Source organism: Megachile rotundata, chromosome 3, assembly GCF_050947335.1.
Source record: "Megachile rotundata isolate GNS110a chromosome 3, iyMegRotu1, whole genome shotgun sequence".
Lineage (NCBI taxonomy): Eukaryota > Metazoa > Arthropoda > Insecta > Hymenoptera > Megachilidae > Megachile > Megachile rotundata.
In genome coordinates, this window is record NC_134985.1 from 20,100,591 (window position 1) to 20,123,201 (window position 22,611).

A 22,611-nucleotide genomic window follows, 5' to 3' on the forward strand; every position below is an offset into this window, starting at 1 on the left:
TTTTAAGCAGTGAAATTCTTGAGTTCCCATATTTCCAAATGGTCAAATCTTTAAATTTATAAATTTGTAAATTCTTAATTTCTCAGAGTGCCTAATCTTCGAATTCCAAAGTGATTTCTTTAAATCTCCGAACTTCTGAACTAACAAATATAGATCTCAAAACTTCCAAACTCTCAATTCCGATCTCCAAATCCCCAAATTGTTACATTCCCAAAATTTCAAGTACCCAAATACCCAAATTTCTAACATCTTACACCCCCAACTCTCCAAATCCCCAAATCCTCAAATCGCCACACCTCCAAAGTCCCCAAATCTCTAAATCCTTATATCGTCATACCTCCATGTCCCCAAATCCCCAAATCCTCAAATCATCACACCTCCAAAGTCCCCAAATCCCCAAATATTCAAGTCATCATACCTCCAAGTCCCCAAATCCCCAAATCCTCAAATTGTCACACGTCCAAAATCCCCGAATCCCCAAATTTTCAAATCGCCATACCTCCATGTCCCCAAATCCCCAGATCCTCAAATCGTCATACCTCCAAGTCCCCAAATCCCCAAATCCTCAAATCATCATACCTCCAAGTGCACAAATCCCCAAATCCTCAAATCGTCACACCTCCAAAGTCCCCAAATCCCCAGATCCTCAAATCATCGCACCTCCAAAGTCCCCAAATCCTCAAATCCTCAAATTGCCACACCTCCAAAGTCCCTAAATTCCCAAATCCTCAAATCGTCTTACCTCCAAAGTCCCCAAATTCCAAATAGACACAAAGCGGAATAGGTATTACGTCTAACAAAGCGACAAACAGCAAATCGACGATTTAATTCGCTAATTGTCAGAGCAAAACAAAAGCAGTGAATCGATTTGAAGCATCCACGTCCGGAAACAACGAACAATTGACAGATGTAACCATTGCCTCGACCTCGTCGATGACGTGAACCATTAATTACCGGAAACGTGACCCGTTCGTCGATGACACGCGCGGCACGGCTCATGTGCATCGGGTGCAGCAAGAAGATATGGTCGTATCACGAGCATCACGAAAGAACGTCGACTATAACAGGGCGTCTCGGTTAGAGCGTCTCTGGCCAATCACTTTCTCTCGACGTTTACGTCTGGACAATTAGGCTAATTTAAAATATTAAATAATCGTATCTGTAACCGTTATCGTTAAGTACTTTTAGACCAGACGTTCTCGATACGTTAATGATTTGATCGCTCTGTGAATGTGGTTAAAATACAAATTACTGTAAATTTGATGAATTGAGTCACAAATTTAATGTGATATGTATTTTCTCTTTTTATTATCTTGCTATACACAATGTCCAGACATGGAAATATTTAGATTCGAACCGTCAGCAGTCTGAACACCATTTAATTTTAGATGACTGTTAATGCTAATACTACCAAAATAATTAGCTCAAAAAGTTACTTATCCTAAATGAAAAATTTTGTCAAATATTTAGCTTGAAGTCTGAGTTTAGATAAGGAATGCACGTTCCATGGTAGATTTTTGAAAGGAAGAATGAAGCGTACCGTTATCGTTAAGTTCGAAACGAGCTATTTAATTTGAAACGTCGGCTAACGCATTAGCCATCGCAAAACGGTGACGTCTCGAATGAAGTCCTCGGCGCTCGTCACTTTCACCGCGTTTTAACATCCTGATCACCCTCCGTGAAACGCAAGCCGATGCAACTCTCGAGGCACTCTCCTATCGGCTCATCATCCACCTATGCCGTTAACATTCCACGACACGGAAGACGAGGATGGAAAAATGTGTCAGGTCACGACACTAATTAACGAGGAACGAGTCGCTGGATGCGGCGAACCGCAACGGGTATCGCGAACGTGAGCGTGTCCGACAAAACCGCGAAATTTAATTGCTTATTAGTCGACGACGTGTCGCGCAGGCTGCACCTTGAAATCCGTTTGGAAACAAGACGACCTTGAAAGTCGATCTCGGATCGTCGCGCGGACAGCACCGAGAGCTGGCTGTGTTCTCGATCGAGCCACAGTTCTCGATACGGCAATGCCTCAACGAGCGAGAAGCCGAACACGCTGTAAAACATATATTTAACGGTAGTCAGGTACCGTAGCGAGAGAGGATTGTAATCTTATACGCTCCAAGTGGTGGGTATCGGGTGTTGCCGTTTCAAACACGGCAGAATATTAATGACGAGCCGTTTTTCGAGACCCACCATCGCGGGGCTCGCGCCATAAAGATTCAAAAATCGCCGATAGAGGATGCAGAACATCCTGATCCGAGAATTATCGCCGATTAGACGCACCGATAATTCCTCCGATAATTCTACCCGACAGCTTCTCTTCTTAATTATCGGTCCTGTAATACCTGCCTTTTCGTACTACCTGCCCGACTAATTATCATGCACGCGATCGTTTCATTTTTCAATATAACGCTACCGTGATTTACTATCCTACAGACGATGTTCACCTTGCTGCAACATGGACCTAATCCATGCTCCTACTTTCTTAGTCACCCTGTATCATTCTTCCCTGACCGTTATTCTGTCCTTATTAGTCCTTGCCTGAATTTCAGTCCAGCACTCGAGAATCTCCAGCTATTTCAAAGCCTCGATTTCCATCGCTAGAGTTCCAATATTTCAGAGTAGACGATTAATGTACATAATGAAAATTTTACATCCACAAACGACCGATTCAACCTTTGATAGTTAATAGATCGACTCGAGTAGGAAACGTTAGATTTGCAACGGCGAACAGGTACCTTTCTAGTTTCGTTATTAGCATCTCCATCGCGGCTCTTTAAATATGGAAGATATTGAATAAGCCCCGGTTACGTGGAGGGGTTCTCGAGTGTCCGGATAAAGGATCGTTTCTTCGTTGAACCGTGGCGGTTTATGGTCGATCGCGAGTCGCCGATCAAATCGCAGGCCCGATATCCATTCGAGAGAGAGACAAGCACCGCCAGGATTATTCCGCGTGACTTCCGATCGGAATATAGTTTAGCGGGCCATTCTTTTCACTCCGAGACTTTCGCCGCGGCGCTGAGAGCTCGCCGAGCAATTTCTTCCCGATGATCGTTGGCCCCGAGCACCTCGATAATAAGGTGTCAACGTTCACGGACCCGGGTCTCGTGTCAGACCGCCGTTTCCGGGTTATGCTCGTGCGAACCCAAACAACCGACTCAATATTTCGATCCCTGTCTCGACGTCTGCGAACAATGACATTGCTGGATCGATGTGGATCAGAATTCTTTTTCGGAGCATTGTAACTCGACGTGTTTCGAACATTTCAGTGTTGCACTTTGCTGCGGTAGATTTCAAAGCGTTGCAACGTTGCAAAATGTTACAGTACGTAGCAATGAAAATGATACATTTTCGGAGCGTGAAAATGATACAATTCGATGCGTTGTACTATCGTTGCAACTTCGGTTAGTTGTATCTCCATACGTAGCACTTCGGACTGTACAAGTTGAGCGTTGCAAGTCAATGCAACTGATTGCAATTTCAGCGTATCACAATTTACGTTGCAAGTCGGTTCGTTGCAACTTCAGCGCATATTTCGGAGGATCGCCATTCTAAAAGTTGAAATTCGACGGCATCGTACCGTCTCACGTTCCAACGCGTAGCATTTCGAAGCGTTGCACCTCAGCACAATTCAATTCAATTTGGCGCGCTGCATTCCTGTGCGCTGCATTTCGACGCGTTGCATTACAAAACATTTCCAATTTGACGCGTTTTATTTTGACGCGTGGATTTTCAATGCATTTCCATGTGTCGTAAAAACATGGTAATCCAATACGTGGGAACCCAACACGTGTAGCTACTCCAGAACGCTACTACACAGCGAATGATAATTCGAGCCGATGTAACCCGTAGGAGTTCCTTATCGTGAAAATCTCTGTACCTCCCGCTATTACATATGTCCGAATATTAAAAAAGGACCATAATCGCCCACAGAGTTTGCAACTCTTCCCGTTTCGATAATTTCAGTCCCACGGTGCAGGCGTAAAAATTAGCGGACGGCCCACACGTTCGTCGCAACTCGGTTCACCCCTGAAGGAGCACGTGTTGCGAGTAAACGCGTGTCGTGCGCGGTGAAACGCAGGCAACGAGTAGGCTGTTTTAAATGGCCACGGTGGTGGCAACGGCGGCGTAAAACCATCATTACCGTCAATTACAATAAATCCAGCGCCGTATTTCGCCGATCGTTTTTCCACGCGGAGGCGCGGCTTAATCTATAATCGGTCGAGCAGAGGTAACGGTGTTGTGCGTGCGTGGCTGAAACCGAACGAGGATGCAAAAAGGCGTGCTCGGCATGCACCGAATCGCTCTCGATCATTTTCCTTGGCTACACTTTCACGACTGATGATCGGGTAGCGTTTCAACGGCGATCGCCACGCTGTCGGCCGCGTCAGATTTACGCCACCCTGTGCGAGCGGTGGTGTCTCGATCTGCTCACTGAACACGATCTAATGCCAGCGCGCCCGATTATTGCCTACCTGTCACCGAACACGCTTCGAGTGGCATAATTTTCTTACAAGACAAGTGGAATTGAAGATTCGCAGCTAACGACGCGCTACAAATTTCTAGACTGCTTGCTACTTTCTGTTGATTGTCTTCCTAGTCACATTGTAGGCATTTATTGGTTCTTTATTAATTATTTAACCTGTTAATGTTTATAATTATCCCTTGAAGCATGAACGGAGTGAATGAGAGTTGCAAGATGTGATGAGTGTTTGTTGAAAATCTCATGAATGCCGTGAATGTTCATTTAATTTATAACCAGTCTTACCCTCGAACTGCTAAAGACGTGCGTGTAATTTCTTGAAAGATTAATTAAATAATAAAATATTGTTCCGTTAATAAATGTTTTAATCAGTTAAAAGTACAACAACATATAGACTACTTCCTATCATAAATTCGAAATTTCTGAGCATCTCCCCAAACTTGACCAGTTTTTATATTCCGTAAGCTACTCGAATGATAAACAGTAAGTCGGAATAACTGAAAGGAACGACGGTGTTCCTGCCCAGCTTTCAATTTCGATCCCGAAGGTTTCAATTACGGTCGTTGAACAGCGTTCGCTGGCAAGCGAGCCGGGACACGCGTTTCGCCGCGGGGTTTACAAGTGTTTTTCCCTGGCCACGAGAGACGATTGCGCGTTCCGGCGCAGCGTGAAGCAACGTTATTGCAACGACGGGCGTGTAACCGTGCCTTTCGGCACAGGAATCGCGAAACACCGAACCGGCCGGGATCGTTTGTCAACTGACCCACCGGTAACTCGTGTACGAGCCACGTACTCGGATCCCACGAGTCGTGTTCCCCCGCGGACTGTCATCGATAAGGCGCGATCGATAAACGAGAGACAAATTCGCGCGGATATCACCCGCGTTACACCCACGCGAATTTCGTCTCGAGACAACGATCGAGCAGCACGGACGATTTCGAGTGTTCGGACCACGCGTTCCTTATAAATTCGCTGATAACAGTGAGTCCCTTTTCGTGTCGTCCTTTGGGCCGCTGCGGAAACTCGAAACCATAGGAATATCCAGGTGGATCCAGAAGCGAATCCACCAATTTCTACAATTCCAAGTCCCTAATATACATTTCCTAATGTATATAATTCTCTGCAGATCAAAGTCCTCGGTTAAAATTAATGCACCGTTCAAATGACGTATGGGAAGAACCGAAGTTGAGTAACGAATAAAAACTCCTCTAATAGAACTTTCAAATAAGCATCTTAATGCCCGTAATTAGTATCGCTTACATCACATGCTCGCTCTCTACTTTCGAGCGTTAAAATTCGCATCGGAGCCTTTTCCCCGATCCAGCCAATTTCCGTTCCCATGTGACGAACTCAGATCGTTTCGATGTTTACAAGAAATCGTTTTGTACCGGTATATACACGTGTACAATGGCGGTGGCGCGTGTAAATCATTGGACGACGGTTAAATTGGGCATCGTAAATCATGAAAGCCGCGGAAAAACGTGGCCGTACACGAGCCCGCGTTTACTCGTAACCGTGGAAATTACGTTTTAATCATCGGTACAAGTGCATTAAGAGCGGCGGCATAAATTACTGAGCAGAGAGGCCAGCTCGGAACCACCTCTATGTGTGTTGCAATTTGCTTTACTGCCGTGCATGCGGCAACCGTTTGTGGTTTGTATTCAAATGGTCGCTGTACGTTCCTTTTATACTCTCTTTGCCAGCTTAAGCACCGTTAGATTCGATACTACCGTATCCGCGTCGGGAGATCGATCTTATCGATAGTATCCACGATCGAATCTCTGTTATGAGTTACTACGGATATGTAGGGTTTTCGGATATAGGACATTTAATGATAGGACATTTAGTGAGAGGACATTTAGTGATAGGACGAGTCAGACATAGTAGTATAGAGACGTAGGGACACAGAGAGATGTATCGAGGAATTTAGAAATTTGAAGATATTCCAAGATTCTAGGATTTAGGATCCTAAAAATCTGCAGATTGGTGCATTGCCATGTAGAGATAAGGATCAAAGTCGAAGAAGTTTTCCAATCTCATATAATAACACCCGGTGCCATGAGCAAGAGCCACCTCCCTTTAACATCATAAATTTAACCCTTAAATGCATGATTTTCTAATTTTACCAAAAGTTATCAACTAACAAAATACCTTGAAAGCGGTTGATTCAAATTAAAACGAACAGATGACGCTATTGTGTATTTGATTGGTACGTTGCATATCTACTCATTGCAGGTTTCCTACATTTTGTATATAATTTATAAGATTAAAACTGGTATGTTGCATTTGCACAACTATATGCATTTAAGGGTTAAGACATCGAAGGGAGTAATTTCTCGATGAAGAATTATACAAAAATAAGCAAATAACTCACCCCAGGCAGAGATAAAGATGGCAGTGCTTCCCCTTCCTCGTCCCGACACCCTTCCTTTTCCTGCTCCACATCACCGTTCGATTCGATGACCACCGTTTCCGTCACTTCCGCTATCAAAGTGTCATTGGAATCGCACTTGTTCAAGTTCGTGTCCTCCGTAGTGAGGGTCTCGAGGGAGACCGCGTTCTTCTCGCATTCCGCTTTATTCGAGGGAGCTTCGTCCGCGGTGCACTGCTCGTTCATCGAGTCTTTGGCATCCTCGTACAGGGACGTCCGACTTCTTCTTCCCTCGTTTCTTCCCTCGTCGTCCGCTAACCTCGCCAGACCTTCGTCCGTAGTCTCGTCACGAACATCGTCCTTGCTAGGACTCGTTAAAGGATCGCTGTCCACCTGCGGACTCGAATTGTCCTCGTCCGCGGCGACAACAGAGACTTCTTCCGAGACCCTCTGGTCCGGGAATTCAGTCGGCTTCTCTGGAAAGACGTCCTCCTCCTGGTGGACTCGAGACTCGTCAAGGTACCACGAGGTGCAGTGCTCTTGACGTTTCTTCTCGATTGCCTCGTCACCTTTCGATAACGCACCTTTACACTTTCTTAGGTAGCTCTTTACTTTTTTCGTCTTGCTCTTCCTGGTCTCCTGAGTCCTCGGCAAAGTACCACTTTCCGGGTTCTCGGTGCTCTCGGGAGCTGCCTCTCCCACGATCCTCGAATGCGTGCTCTCATCTTGGGACGGTTTGGACTTTTGCTCGGTGAACTCCTCGAAGAAGGGACACGAGTCCTGGTCAGGAGCCAGCGTCCAGGTTTCCTCTTTCTCTGGACCGCGGCGCTCCGCCGGTATCACCTGAAACAAAAGTTATTTCATGAAATGGATGTGCTGGATACATGGTCAGTATAATACATCTCTCTCCCGTTATGTAATTTACAGAAATGGATTTTGGCAATTTGTTACCCCCCAGCTTTCAGTGTTCTCTGCTCTCATTTGTTTGTCTGACAGCCATTTGGGATATTGGACTGGGGGTGTTTTTCAGTTTATTATACGTTGGAATTTTGCAAAAAAGGAACCGAATTTATGAGAGTGGTTTGTGGTGGTTTACGAGGGTAGTGGACTACGTCACTGTCAGATCGTCCCTAATCCTAAGATTATTCTTATTACGAACTCGGGAATGGCTTCCCCTTTGTTCCTGAATTTGTTACGTCACAAGTTCCCATTAGAACTTCTCGAGAAGTGATGTAAATATTAATTAAGCTGAAATTCGCGAAGAAATCGATAAACATCCCAAAGTATCCTAACAATGCTTTTCTAAGTAAATAGTAAGCAGCATCGACAATGGAGGCAATCCGTTTCGCAACTGGCCGATTAATTCTCGTTGATATACGATGGGAAAATCAGAAGCCGTTGAACGGAAGGAAAGAAAAGGATAAAAAAGAGCGGAGCGATCGAAGGCGAACGCAAACAGCGTGGCGAGTGGTCATTCAATTCCATTTCGCAAGAGCGAAGTTCCGCAGCTGGTAGCGCGGAGGTGCGGCGCGTAATACAACTGTATCAGCGGCTGTCCGACGAGGTTCAGCGCCGCATAAAACAATGGGCTTATAGTAAATATCGTGGACACGGCGCCGCGGCTAATATTAACCTCGAGCGGTGCATAACGATGATATTTTACGCTACGCTTCAGCACCACCTTCCCGGGCCGTGCCCATAAGAACACCGTGAATACAACTTCCCCGCGTAATATCTCCGATTTCATAATGCACGCCGACTTCCTGCTTCCCTGCCTTCTGAAATACGGAACGATGCTCTCTTATCCTCAGAATGTCGTGAGTCACGCGCTCTGACTTACGGAATTTGTATAGTACACCGGTGCTGGGGTTATGCACCATTTTACGCGACAGCAAATTGGCGTTTAAAGTCCTTGATCTTTCGATTATTACTAGTCGCTTCGTTTCCTTCAAAACAACAACAAATAAACAAATAACAGAAGTTGTAGTATTCAGAATAGTCGAATGGTTTTATTATTCGAATGACTCTTATTCCGGCTCTTAAAAAGATCTGAAGATCTACAGTCTCAAAAGAGGACCACTTTCCCGTCTACAAAGGGCTGATCATCGATATCCATGATCTCCGAACCGCTGACTCGGGGCGAACACGAGATGAAAGCAGGTGGGTCGATAATCGTTTGGAAAATGCGAGACGTACATCAAGTTCCGTGTCGCGTTTCACGGCGCAAAAATAAGGCTGAAAAACCGGAGGACCGGTATCGCGTTCGGACCGGCTTATCTCGTGGTTCCGTTCATATTTCCACAGATTTACGTCTCTTCTAAATCGGTAAACGGTTCATCCCCGAGGATATCAATTCTCCTGACCACAGTGCAACACCGGGACCCGAACGCGGAAATGATCAGCGAACAGGTATCTCCTAGATGAACTACAGGCTCCTCCATATTTGCAAACAATCTCGCGAGACAATTACTACTCCTGAAACACTCTCGAGAGCAACAATGTCGTTGCTGCGAAAGTTTGAACAACTGCAAAAACAGATGTATAAATCTGAAAATGCTTAAAGTACATCGTCGAGTCGAAATACGGTATCTGAAGGATTTCGGAAGAGAACTGTTCAGTGAGTGTCATTATGTCTAACGGAACAGCAGCTGCTCGTTACGCTAACAGAGTTTGCATGTCTCGGCTGGCCGAGCGCTTTGGCCTCGCGGTAGAGCGCGGATCGACAACGCGGCCGACTGGTTTTATCGTTCGAGGAGTCTGGAAGCGACGAGATTGAATCTTGGCGATGATGCGATAGCGAGATGAGGCGTGGGAGCGAGTCGAAGAGCTAATCTTTCGAGGCAAGCAGCTCATTCAAAGCGCGTGTCTCCCCGGCTAGGTCTTCCTCGAACCCATCAAGAGGGAAAGTACGCTCGAGCACCGTCTTCGCCTTTCCTCCCGTGCTGCGCCACGCGCGGAAAAATCGCGGAAGAATACTAAACGGTCCTGCCAGTTTATTGTGAGAGGAGAACGGATAAAACGAACACCCTTTCTCTCGCATCGTGCGCTTGCCTTTTTTTTATCAAATTCCACCTTTATCCGCGGTTGTTTGTTCGGAGTCGTAAACAGAATCCATTCGCGATGAACGTTGCAACACTCCCGCGCTCGCCAACAGAGAGATCAAAAAGATTCAACTTTCTCGCTGGTTAATGGACACGAAGTCTTGTGACGAGTAAATAGAGAGGATTGTCATTTAAAGAACCGAATAGCTTTCCAACCTCTACACAAAGAATCCAACCACAATAAAGATGTAATACGCTAATTCGTAAAACGAATCGCGTACCAATGTGGGTTCGTGCGCCGCGTAAGTACGCAGCTCTGCTTCTACGCATGCGCGGCAAATGGAGTATGCGACCAAGATCGCTTTCCCCTTTCCGAAACCGAAACTCCTGACCCAATGATCTCGATTAAAACGTCTGGCAAAGTCAGTGTACTGTGACAACCTTTCGTTCCCGATTATTTATGACATATTTTGCCGTTCGAAAGCTATAATATACAACGTGTCACGCGGAATCAACGCGGGGCATTGCAGGATCCGATCACAGACGGCGCTAAATCACCGCACCGCCGGAACCGTGGGTGAGAGATGCGTGTGCACCGGTAACATAAGCGTACGGTGTCCTGTGCACGGGAACCCGTTAAGAAATGGCGGACCGTGGAGCACGGTAGTCGCGGTAACGAGAAGTTACCGATCGTCAATGCGCCCGCAACGGGGTTTTATAAATGGGTACACCGGTAAACGTGCATTACAGCATTACGCAACCACTCTCGCTAAAAGGGTGTACGGCCGCGGATAATTGCGCAACAATGCTCAACGAGACAATGAAATATCGTGTAATCGCGAACGCCGAGAGACGCTGCCGGTGTTGCGTACACAAGGATCATCTTTCCAACGTGTCGCATGGGACGTTCAAACGCCAACCATTTCCTGAACGCACGGCTAAACGACGTATGCACGTATACGTGTTTGCGTTCCGGAGAGAATGTTTCAGAGTAGCGGTCGACTCGTGGACACTGATGGAGCATTTGAAAATGCAACTAACTGTATACTCCTGATCCGAGTTTCTCCACGCGAGGAATATACAAAGTACTCGCAGAAAATTTATATAAAGAAGATCTTCGCATAAAAGTAACGGCAACGATATTTAGAATTTTAGTCGAATTCTTTTTGGTGTCCCCGATGGTTTTGTCCTCTAAGCAAATTAATCGATACCGCTTTTCTAAATTGTCCAGGCTGGACTCTTCATCCGTAACTGTACACTCGTTTTTGAAGCCGTACTCTCCCAGAAACTGGTTAAATCGGTTTGACTTTTTCGACGGCGCTAAATTACGAACCACGACGGAAATGTTTAAATAACGGAGCTCGCGTATGAATATGTATTTGAAAAGGCGTAAAAGCATCTCGTCCAGGTCCTCCGCTGTAAAATTTCTCCGTCGGATAATCGCGTAGGGAAAATGTGAGATTCAAAGCGGATCGTAAACTTTTTGTAGAAGTTAACGGTGACGACGCGGGAGACGGTGTGCCGAGGTTGACACGCGTAAAGTCGACCGGTCGTGGCAATAAGAGGAGAAAGAAATGACCGGGAACACTTAAACCGGCGAACGATCGCGCGCGATTTACTCGCGGAATTAATTCCTCGCAAGGTAAGGAACGGGTTCCCGCGAGTACGCTCTCGAGATAGCGAAGCTCACGGGAGTGGAAAAGGTCTTAATTAATCTTGCTGCCCACCCCCGTGCAAAAGGTGGCAGGCGAACGGCCCGGTTATCGCGAGGCGTCCACTCGTCCAACGACAATGTTAATTGGCCCGCGAGTAATTTATACATCGGTACTCTATCTGTCCGCCGTAGGCTGCTGAAGCGGAATGGATTGCATTAGGAAACGGAGAGGAGCGTTCTGGACGACTTGTTCGTAAATCACGCAACCTATGAACAAACTATCCTTCCGAGACTAGCCTCGAGAGTATTGCCTGCTGTCCATGCCACTTTGCTTCGGGACTTTCTTTTATTTCGATAATCTTGATGTTACGTGCAATCTCGAATAACAAATTTTACCTCCTGCTTACAATTTGTTGATTTTGTTGCTGGCACCGGTCGTATACTGAAAGAGTTGCGTATTACGAAAGAGTCGCACGTAATTACGTTTTGGTTGGATTACCTGTATAACGAGTTATAACTTTCTGGACCATTAGATTGAAGTTAGAATATTTCACACGAAAATTTAGAAGAGAAAAAATAGTAACTCGATAAACGAAAGATTGAAATTGATTTAGAAATAAAAGAAGGGAAAGATGTTATCGTGGGATCGGTGAAACGTTAAAAAATATTAAATTCGATGATTTTGCGATACAACAACGGAAGTCGACTTTCTACGAAGCCAATCAACTGCCGCTTGATTTCAACTTAAGAACAGATCCGATTCAATGTAAATACCCAGAAGCGTTAAATGGCTCCTTAAACCATGATCGTTAATCAGAATTACGCTCGTGCGCGAGAGGCTGGTACTTTTGCACAGTCATGCGACCTTACGAAGCAAGTTTCGAGCGTTTTCAGGGCAGCATAGTGCACGTACAGAGCTATTTTTATCGACACGTGTTCAGACCCATTATTTACTGTTACACTTATCCTAGTAAATTAATTTAAAGTGCCTACTCGGTTACGATAATTGATCAGGAATTTTTCGATCAGATAAAATGTGATATATCTTGTTTAAAATGTATCATTTTGCTGTCAAATTATTAAGAGAAAATTATAGAGATGATAGCAAATTAGCGAATAGTTATAAATGATAATACGCAAAGATAATAGCAGATTAGATCACAACGAACGATGGAGGATTAAAAGATTTTCAACGCGATTATGCCTCGTTTTGACTTTAATGCCCGACGATCGGGCCTCTCGAATAACTCGAGCGTGAAACCTCGTGAAATTCGAGCTTAAATTTCACCCAAGTCCATTGACGTCTCCGTAGCTGATCGTCATGAAATAAGGTTATTGAGATATAATCGCGGTCAGCTAAAGCGAATATAGAGAATCGCTGGTAGACACGGATGACCGCGGGTAACAAACACACGGACCGGAAGGTCCTGTTCGCGTTTCACGTCCGAAGAACGAGAGAAATTTGGCTGCAAAAAATCCAACCCGTGCGGGTGGCCTGGCTATGAAAGCCTTCGCAAACTTTCATTTAAGGCTCTTACGTTAATAACCTTTTCCGTTCTATATAGATACGCTGTGTATCTTGCGTTGGTACGCCATGTAATGTTCAACATTAGATAGTTTGTTAGAACACTGTGAGTAGCATTGCTGTGTGGTGAGATTGTCATGTGTTAAAGTCACAATGCGTTAGAATTGCCATGCGTGGAATAGTTATAGGTTAGAATCACCACGCGCTGGAATTACCACGCGTTAGAATTTTTACGCGCAGAGATCTCCACGCGTGGATTAGCTATAGGTTAGAATCCCCACGCGCTGGAATTACCACGCATTAGAATTCCTACGCGCTGAAATTTCCACGCGTTGCAACTACCACGCGTGGTAATTCTCACGCGTAGAATACCGGTAGACTAGAATCTCCATGCGTTAGAATCACCACGCATTAGAATTTCTACGCGCAGAGATCTCCACGCGTGGAATAGCTATGGGTTAGAATCACCACGCGCTGGAATTACCACGCATTAGAATTCCTACGCGCTGAAATTTCCACGCGTTGCGATTACCACGCGTGGTAAATCTCACGCGTGGAATACTGGTAGATTAGAATCCCAACGCGTCAGAATCACCACGCATTAGAATTCCTACGCGCAGAGATTTCCACGCGTGGAATAGCTATAGGTTGGAATCCCCACGCGTGGAATAGCTATAGGTTAGAATCCCCACGCGCTGGAATTACCACGCATTAGAATTCCTACGCGCTGAAATTTCCACGCGTTACGATTACCACGCGTGGTAAATCTCACGCGTGGAATACCGGTCGATTAGAATCCCAACGCGTTAGAATCACCACGCATTAGAATTTCTACGCGCAGAGACCTCCACGCGTGGAATAGCTATAGGTTAGAGTCCCCACGCGCTGGAATTACCACGCATTAGAATTGCTACGCACTGTAATTTCCACGCGTGGTAATTCTCACGCGTGGAATACCGGTAGATTAGTATCCCCACGTATTGGAATCACCACGCATTAGAATTTCTACGCGTAGAAATTACCACGCGTGGAATACCTATAGATTAGAATCCCCACGTGTTGGAATCACCACACATTAGAATTTCCACGCGTAGAAATTACCACGCATGGAACACCTATGAATTAGAATCCTCACGCGCTGGAATCACCACGCATTAGAATTTCTACGCGTAGAAATTACCACGCGTGGATAACCTATAGAGTAGTATCCCCACGCGCTAGAATCACTACGCATTAAAATTTCTACGCGTAGAAATTACCACGCGTGGAATACCTATAAATTACAATCCCCACGCGTTAGAATCCCCACCCATTAGAATTTCTACGCCTACAAATCCCCACGCGTAGAATAGTTATAAGTTACAATCCCCACGTGCTACCACCACGCATTAGAATCACCACACATTATAAATGTCACGCACGGTAACCTCCACATGTGGTAATCTCCACGCATTAAACCGCCACGCACAACGATTGCTAAACAATAACCACCCTGTAATCCACACGCGGTTAATCGCTACACATGTTACCACCTTCATCACATCACAACTCAAGTACTCACTGCAACTAATTCAACGTTTCCCCGAAGCTGCTTTACTAAGCTACCTTGACAAAGCATAATTCCAGAGAAAATCCTCCTCTGCCTTCCTCTTTAAAATCTCCCTTTGAGAAAATTCAATTTAGTAAATGTACTCAGGGACGCTCTTCCCGCGCGGATTTACGCGATGCAGAAGGAAAGGGAAGTTTGGCTCACGTCCAGATACTATCCAATGAAGTTTTCATTATAACCTAGCTTGGAAGAAACGAAATTTCATTCACGAACCACGTACCGGTCATCGTGCACGTTACGGTAGTAACGAGTGTACGTGATCACCATAATGCACGGGGCGGATGAATCGTTGATACGCGCCTGATTTATTTTCCATGCGAAATCTACTGCAAAAATCTTTGATCCGAATCGACGTAATGGAACTGTATCGATCGGTGGTTTTGTCGGGGAAACCTATTGTGTCGCTGTCAAACTTTTGATCACCTAACTTCGTACTGAGGTTAGGTTGCGTATCGATCGTCAGAGTATGTACGGAAACTTGTGTACAATAGCTCGCGGTAACTTTAGTTTCGATCAAATACTTGGGTGATGAGTGAGGGTTAGGTTATGTTAGGTGAATGTGTCTCGATATTTTGGGTGAACATAGAGATTAAATCTAATTGATGTTTTTATTGTCGTAGTTGTCAGACTATGATATAACTTTTGGACTATGTATCAGCTAGATAGAAGATGCATCAGACATATGATACAAGATCTATAATGTCTTAAGACATATGTTCAATTTAGTTGAATTATGTACTGAATTAAATTTGTGCTAAACAATCAATGAGAGTAAAATTTTCAGCATGATATTAAAAATGAAAGACTAAAGGATCCTCATAAACTTCCAGTTGTCTAAAAATGTAACACTCGATCATTACAAAGAAGCTCAATAATTTGTACCAAAATCTCCCTCGACAAATAAATGAAACACCCAATTCTCGTATCAAATTCAAGTCATCCACAGCTTCCCTCGTAAAAAGGAAACGAAAACAATGAAACACACCCTCATCCCTTATTAACTCGAGAAGACCAGTTTCCCAAATATTGGACGCCATGAAAGGTTCACCGGAAGCGTAGTCTGGCGGGCAAACTCGATAACGCAGAGGGGTCGCCCGATGAAATGTACAATCCAAGGGCAAGGTAAGACCAGAGGACTCCGCAGGGGAGGGAAATGAGAGAGACAGATTGACAAAGTAACGCATCGAGGGAGAAAAAGCTTTTTGCTACGGGGTTGGAGTCCTCGAGGCGACCCAGGAAGAGAGGGTCGGTGCGGCCGGGGAGGAAAATCGATTTCAGCCCCACCCGGATACGATAGACGGTAAACGGAGCCAGTGCCCCCGATCCTTTTGCACCCCGTAGACGGGGTTGAGCGACTCGAGCCGTGCTTTATAATAAGACACTTTATCGACGACCGTCCCGGCTAGAAAATCGCACAGTATATCGCTTGTCAGGACCAAACCCTTGTATCCATCTCTCGGATATGCCAATACGTAACACTTTTCCTTTTACACTGGATTACCTTGCAATTCCTGGGTTCTTCAAGGGTTTCTTTGTTTTTCTTCAATTTCGAGGATGTTCATCCCTCAGATACATGGGGTACATAAAGGAATTCATTCATGAATACTGTAGAGTGAGGAAGAATTGTTTTGTGTGGACTTAAAATAAAATTGAATGACGGTCTTGAATTTTTATTATTGTCTGTCTTTAAGCTGGGTGATTTGTGAAACTGTAAAACTGCAAATTAATTAAATTTTAAATTAGGTAAACCTCTTGCGTTAAACTTAACCTAACCTCTTTGTTCAACTTCTTGCTCTATGATTTATCAGGTGCGTCAGCCATAACTGATTAACCGAAGCTACAATATTAAAGCAGACAAAGAATGTTATAATGTTATGTCAATTTAATATTATGCAGTCTTTGAGTGTACAAATTATAATCGAACTTGAACTTCAAATTGAAAGGATTCAAAATTGGATCACAAACTTAAAATTGATCATAGCTGAAGTACAAGTGCGTCAGCCACAACTGACTAACCTTAGCTACAATATTAAAACAGACAACGAACATTGTAATATTATGTCAATTTAGTATTATGCAATCTTTGAGTGTACAAATTATAATAGGACCTGAACTTCAAATTGAAAGGATTCAAAATTGGATCACAAACTTAAAATTGATCACAGCTGAAGTACAAGTGCGTCAGCCATAACTGACTAACCTTAGCTACAATATTAAAACAGACAACGAACATTGTAATATTATGTCAATTTATTTAGTATTATGCAATCTTTGAGTGTATAAATTATAATAGGACCTGAACTTCAAATTAAACGCATTCAAAATTGAATTATAAACTTAAAATTGATCATAGCTGAAGTACAAGTGCGTCAGCCACAACTGACTAACCGGAGCTACATTATTAAAACAGACAACGAACATTGGAATATTATGTCAATTTAATATTATGCAGTCTTTGAGTGTACAAATTATAATCGGACCTGAACTTCAAATTGAAAGGATACAAAATTGGATCACAAACTTAAAATTGATCATAGCTGAAGTTCAAGTGCGTCAGCCACAACTGATTAACCGTAGCTACAATATTAAAGCAGACAAAGAATGTTATAATGTTATGTCAATTTAATATTATGCAATCATTGACTGTCCAATTGTACTTGAACTTCAAATTGAACATATTAAAAATTGAATCACAAGAACAAACTTAAAATTGATCACAGGTGAAGTACAAGTACGTCACGACTCTCTAACTCGTTAAAATATTGCAAGGAATTAAAATAAGTACCACAGAAAATTTCACATATACCACCCTCCCTGTAACATATAAAATATAAACAATGAGCCCTCAGAAAGTGCTCTATCCTCAGAAAGTACTTTGTCCTCTAAAACTGAATCTCTGATTTCACCAATCGGAGCATTTATGATCGATCTCCTCCACTTGAATTCTCTGTCCACCTGAAAAATAGTCCGAGATTCTACATCGTCCACATTCGAGCACTTAAATCTGACTTTCTCGGTATTTTGAGAATAGACAAACAGTAGAGTACAAAGCGTGAAGCGAGAGAAAGCAAATACAAACCTCTGCAACCGTTTCCAGAAAAGTGGGCGTAGCTCGTAAAAATTGTATTGACAATACCATTAGAGCGAACGAATTGCAGCTCCTCTTCGCGTGTTTGAAGAGCGCCGTAAAACCGACTTATCGAGTGGTTTTCGCGTCGGTATTAGACACCCCGTAATTTTTCACCGGGTCATTAAACTTTCCGACACCTCGTTTCACCTATTTATTTACAAGTTTAACGTCTGGGAGAACAATTTTAACGTCTAGGAAATAATCTGATATTTCCGGATGTGGTTAGACACGGTTTTTCCGTTAATCGTGAAGCACGATTTGCCTTTGCGAAGTTTCGTGTGTGGTACGGATGCCTAGCATTATCTAGAAAGTGGAGATTTAATGCTCGAAAATCTTGAACAGCGGCTGTGAATTATATGAAGACCAACGGGAACGATATTTCAGGGCTGAAGTCATGACGGAAAACTATTACGGTAAAAACTGCTCCTACACACGTATGACCTGCTTGATCTTATCGTAACCTGTTTATTCTACACGTGATCGTAAAATTGTGAGACTGTAATAACTATCATTAGAGATATTATGTAACGTTGGCTCATTTCGTGTGTACTTCGCTTTGATACTACTTTTGGTAAAAAAAGGGAGAAACTACTCTTTAAGGGATGAAGGTTTTTGCATCTTAGGGTATCAGTTATATGGATTTTTATAAATTTCTTCAAGATTCAAATTCCTACTTAAAATATTCAAGATTGTAAATTTATAAATCTAACTTCAGAAATTTCTGTATTTCGGAGGCTACAAATCAAAACCCTAAATTTTTAACAGTAATTTAACAATTTTCATTAGTAATTTAATAATTACTCAAGTTTAGTAAGTTTCCCAAGTTTCCGCATTCTCCAATTCTACACTCTCCAATTCCACATTCCCCAATTCCTAAATCCTTCAATTTCCAAATCCCCCAATTCCCAAATCCCCCAATTCCCAAATCCCCCAATTCCCACATTCCCCAATTCCCAAGTCCCCCAATTCACAAATCCCCCAATTCTACATTCCCCAATTCCACATTCCCCAATTCCACATTCCCCAATTCCAAATTCCCCAATTCCCACATTCCCCAATTCCAAATTCCCAAATCCCTCAATTTCCAAATCCCCCAATTCCCAAATCCCCAAATTCCCAAGTCCCCAAATTCCTAAATCCCAAAATTCCCAAATTCCCAAATTCCCAAATTCCCAAATTCCCAAATCCCCAAATTCCCAAATCCCCAAACTTCCAAATCCCCAAATCCCCAAATTCCCAAATCCCCAAATCCCCAAATCCCCAAATTCCCAAATCCCCAAATCCCCAAATTCCCAAATCCCCAATTTCCCAAATCCCCAAATTCCCAAATCCCCAAATTCCCAAATCCCCAAATTCCCAAAATCCCCAAATTCTCAAATTCCCAAAATTCTCCACCTACAAATTTGACATGCTTGGTTCTCCTATACTCAGGATTCCTATACTTGAAAACTGAAGCTTCTAATTATGGGTAATACTTAAAAAAAAAAATGGACGATCGTTTATCATTGACCCCGGGAATCCAGCTATTCCCGTAGCAAGTATAGCCGACGAAACTTAAATAGCCGACTGCAGACACGATTATTGATTCGTAACTGCATCGACCCTTCTACCCTCTCGCTGGCCAATGCACGCTTCTGTTGGCCTACTTTAACTCCGTGCAAACACTATGGTTTGCCCAGACTGCGAAATTTTCCACCAAGTTTCGTATCGCGCCAGACAGCCGATTTTCGACCGATACACGATAAACAAGATCGATTTCTCTCGGAAGCGGATTTCTATGGACGTGACGTTTCTGCTCGACCAACCTCGTGGGAATGTAACCAATGGAAAATCTATTTTCCCTTTTGGTGCAGTTATCGAAGCCAAGCTATTAATTCGATGGCATTTATAGAAATTTCTAATGAAATAGAAATATTTTAGAACATTTATTATTGCTTTCTCCTATCGTTACGATCGTAGATTATCGAACGAGATAAAATTAATGAACGGAGATGAAAAAACGGTGATTTGCTAAGGTGATCTGTCATAGGTCAAAGCAATCGACGATCCCATATAGTCTCGCTGGCAAAAACTCATTCTAATCGATCAAATCGCGGTTTGAAACGTTTTAAAACTCTTTCCGTTACTAGAGATAGCACGCTGCAGATTGATGCAATGAGTAAAATGAATTCTGGGGAATTTCGGAAACACGTGTCTGTCATAAAATATTTTTTTATATTCACGCATTAGAATTTCTGCGCGCAGAGATCTCCACGCGTGGAACAGCTATAGGTTAGAATCACCACGCGCTGGAATTACCTCGCGTTAAAATTCCAACGCGCTGAAATTTCCACGCGTTGTACTTACTACGCGTGGTAAATCTCACGCGTGGAATACCGGTAGATTAGAATCACCACGCATTAGAATTCCTACGCGTAGAGATCTCCACGCGAGGAATAGCTATGGGTTAGAATCCCCACGTGCTGGAATTACCACGCATTAGAATTCCTACGCGCTGAAATTCCCACGCGTTGCACTTACCACGCGTGGTTATTCTCATGCGTAGAATACCAGTAGATTAGAATCCCCACGCGTTAGAAACCCCACGCGCTGGAATTACCACACATTAGAATTTCTACGCGTAGAGATCTCCACGCGTGGAATAGCTATGGGTTAGAATCACCACGCGCTGGAATTACCACGCATTAGAATTCCTACGCGCTGAAATTTCCACGCGTTGTAATTACCACGCGTGGTAATTTTCACGCGTAGAATACCGGTAGATTTGAATCCCCACGCGTTAGAATCACCACGCATTAGAATTTCTACGCGCAGAGATCTCCACGCGTGGAATAGCTATAGGCTAGAATCCCCACGCGCTGGAATTACTACACATTTGGATTCCTACGCGCTGAAATTTCCACGCGTTGTAATTACCACGCGTGGTAATTTTCACGCGTAGAATCCCGATAGATTAGAATCCCCACGCGTTAGAATCACCACGCATTAGAATTTCTACGCGCAGAGATCTCCACGCGTGGAATAGCTATAGGCTAGAATCCCCACGCGCTGGAATTACCACACATTTGGATTCCTACGCGCTGAAATTTCCACGCGTTGTAATTACCACGCGTGGTAATTTTCACGCGTAGAATCCCGGTAGATTTGAATCCCCACGCGCTAGAATCACCACGCATTAGAATTCCTACGCGCAGAGATCTCCACGCGTGGAATAGCTATAGGTCAAAATCCCCACGCGCTGGAATTCCGTTACGAGAGGTAGCACGCTGCAGATTTATGCAATGACTAAAGTGAATTCTGGTAAATTTCGGAAGCACGTGTCTGTCGTAAAATATTTTTTTATATCCAACACAGAAAATACACTTTCACATAAATATCTCTATTCTTCCACATCTTTAAATATATTGTATATCTTGATATCCCTAATAACCATCTCTTTTTGTCCCTAATTACAAGATAACGAAATTGCAGCACAAGAATTATAACTTATATATACTTGAAGCAAAAAGAGTACCAAACTTGAAATTTTATGTCCACACTAAATTTGTCCTAAAGTCCTCAACAACTTGGAGTCCTCTGAGTGCAACTCAACTTTGAGTACATCTTCAGATATTTTTCTAAAATTAAAATAGAAACAACAGTCTCATTTCACTCCTTTTGAGTCCCTAATCGTGTCGAACTCCTAATATTCAAAAACAACGTCGTTGAATTTGAAAGCAAACGTCCACAAAAGAATCCATAAACAAGCTAATAGTTTCAGTTTCATTGTACTGAACTTTCCACGCAGAAACCATTTGAACGGCCATTAACCCGCGAGAAAAGAAACGGAAAGAGCGCGTAAATAGGAGTCAGACTATAGAACGATCACGAGATGGAAAACAGAAAATATTCTAGAGAGGAAAAGTAGGATTCCTGATGCGACGGTACTTGAGACTCGAATGTCCATCCGCATGAATACTTAAAAGCGACGTGATCGGGGGACCAAGCAGCTTTCTGTGATTCCTGAATCGGTAGAAGACGAAAAACGAAAAACTTGGTAGCCCGTGAGCGTGGGAACTGGTCAACAGCTACGAGCTTCCACGGTGTCCTTTCGCTACAGAGATTCACGGCACTCGCGAGCAAAGACGCGATTCGATTTATTACCATGCACATAAATCACTTTTTGCCATCATCGTAGCAACCGATGAAATGTTGAAAAGATGCTTATGTGCCATCGGTTCGGGGATTTAGTATGGGAAAATGAGACTTTAATAGTGGAAAGCGATTATGGATATCAGAATCGGACTGGGTTCGGAGGTTAATTGTACTTTCAAGTGGAATTTTCGATCACGCTTTTTTATGGTTTTAATGGAGTTTTTATGGAGGGCAATTATTGTGGAGTTTTTATGGAAAGCAATTTTTTTTTGTTTTGTAGTTTGTGTATAGGGAAATTATGCAATTACTGGATTTTCAAATTTTCGAGTTCCTATGATTCCGAATTCCTAAATTTCCAGATTCTACGTTCTCCAATTCCACTTTCATCAATTCCACAACCCCCAATTCCCAAGCCCCCAAATTCTCAAATTCCCTAGTTCCCACATTCCCCAATTCTCACATTTCCCAATTCCACATTCCTCAATTCCACATTCCCCAATTCCACATTCCCCAATTCCACATTCCCCAATTCCACATTCCCCAATTCCACATTCCCCAATTCCACATTCCCCAATTCCACACCCCCCAATTCCCAAGTCCCCAAATCCCACATTCCCCAATTCCAGACCCCCCAATTCCCAAATCCCCCAAATTC

General features: G+C 43.5%; 1 protein-coding gene across 3 annotated transcripts in view; it reads right to left on the minus strand.

The window, feature by feature from the left end:
- Positions 1-22,611, minus strand: part of LOC100878265 (uncharacterized) — a 324,020-nt gene that overhangs the window by 274,368 nt on the left and 27,041 nt on the right. For all 3 annotated transcript variants that reach the window (XM_076530029.1, XM_076530027.1, XM_076530028.1), the window contains exon 2: positions 6,867-7,706. In XM_076530029.1, the coding sequence (XP_076386144.1) occupies positions 6,867-7,706 (840 nt within the window). The remainder of the gene's footprint in view (positions 1-6,866; positions 7,707-22,611) is intronic.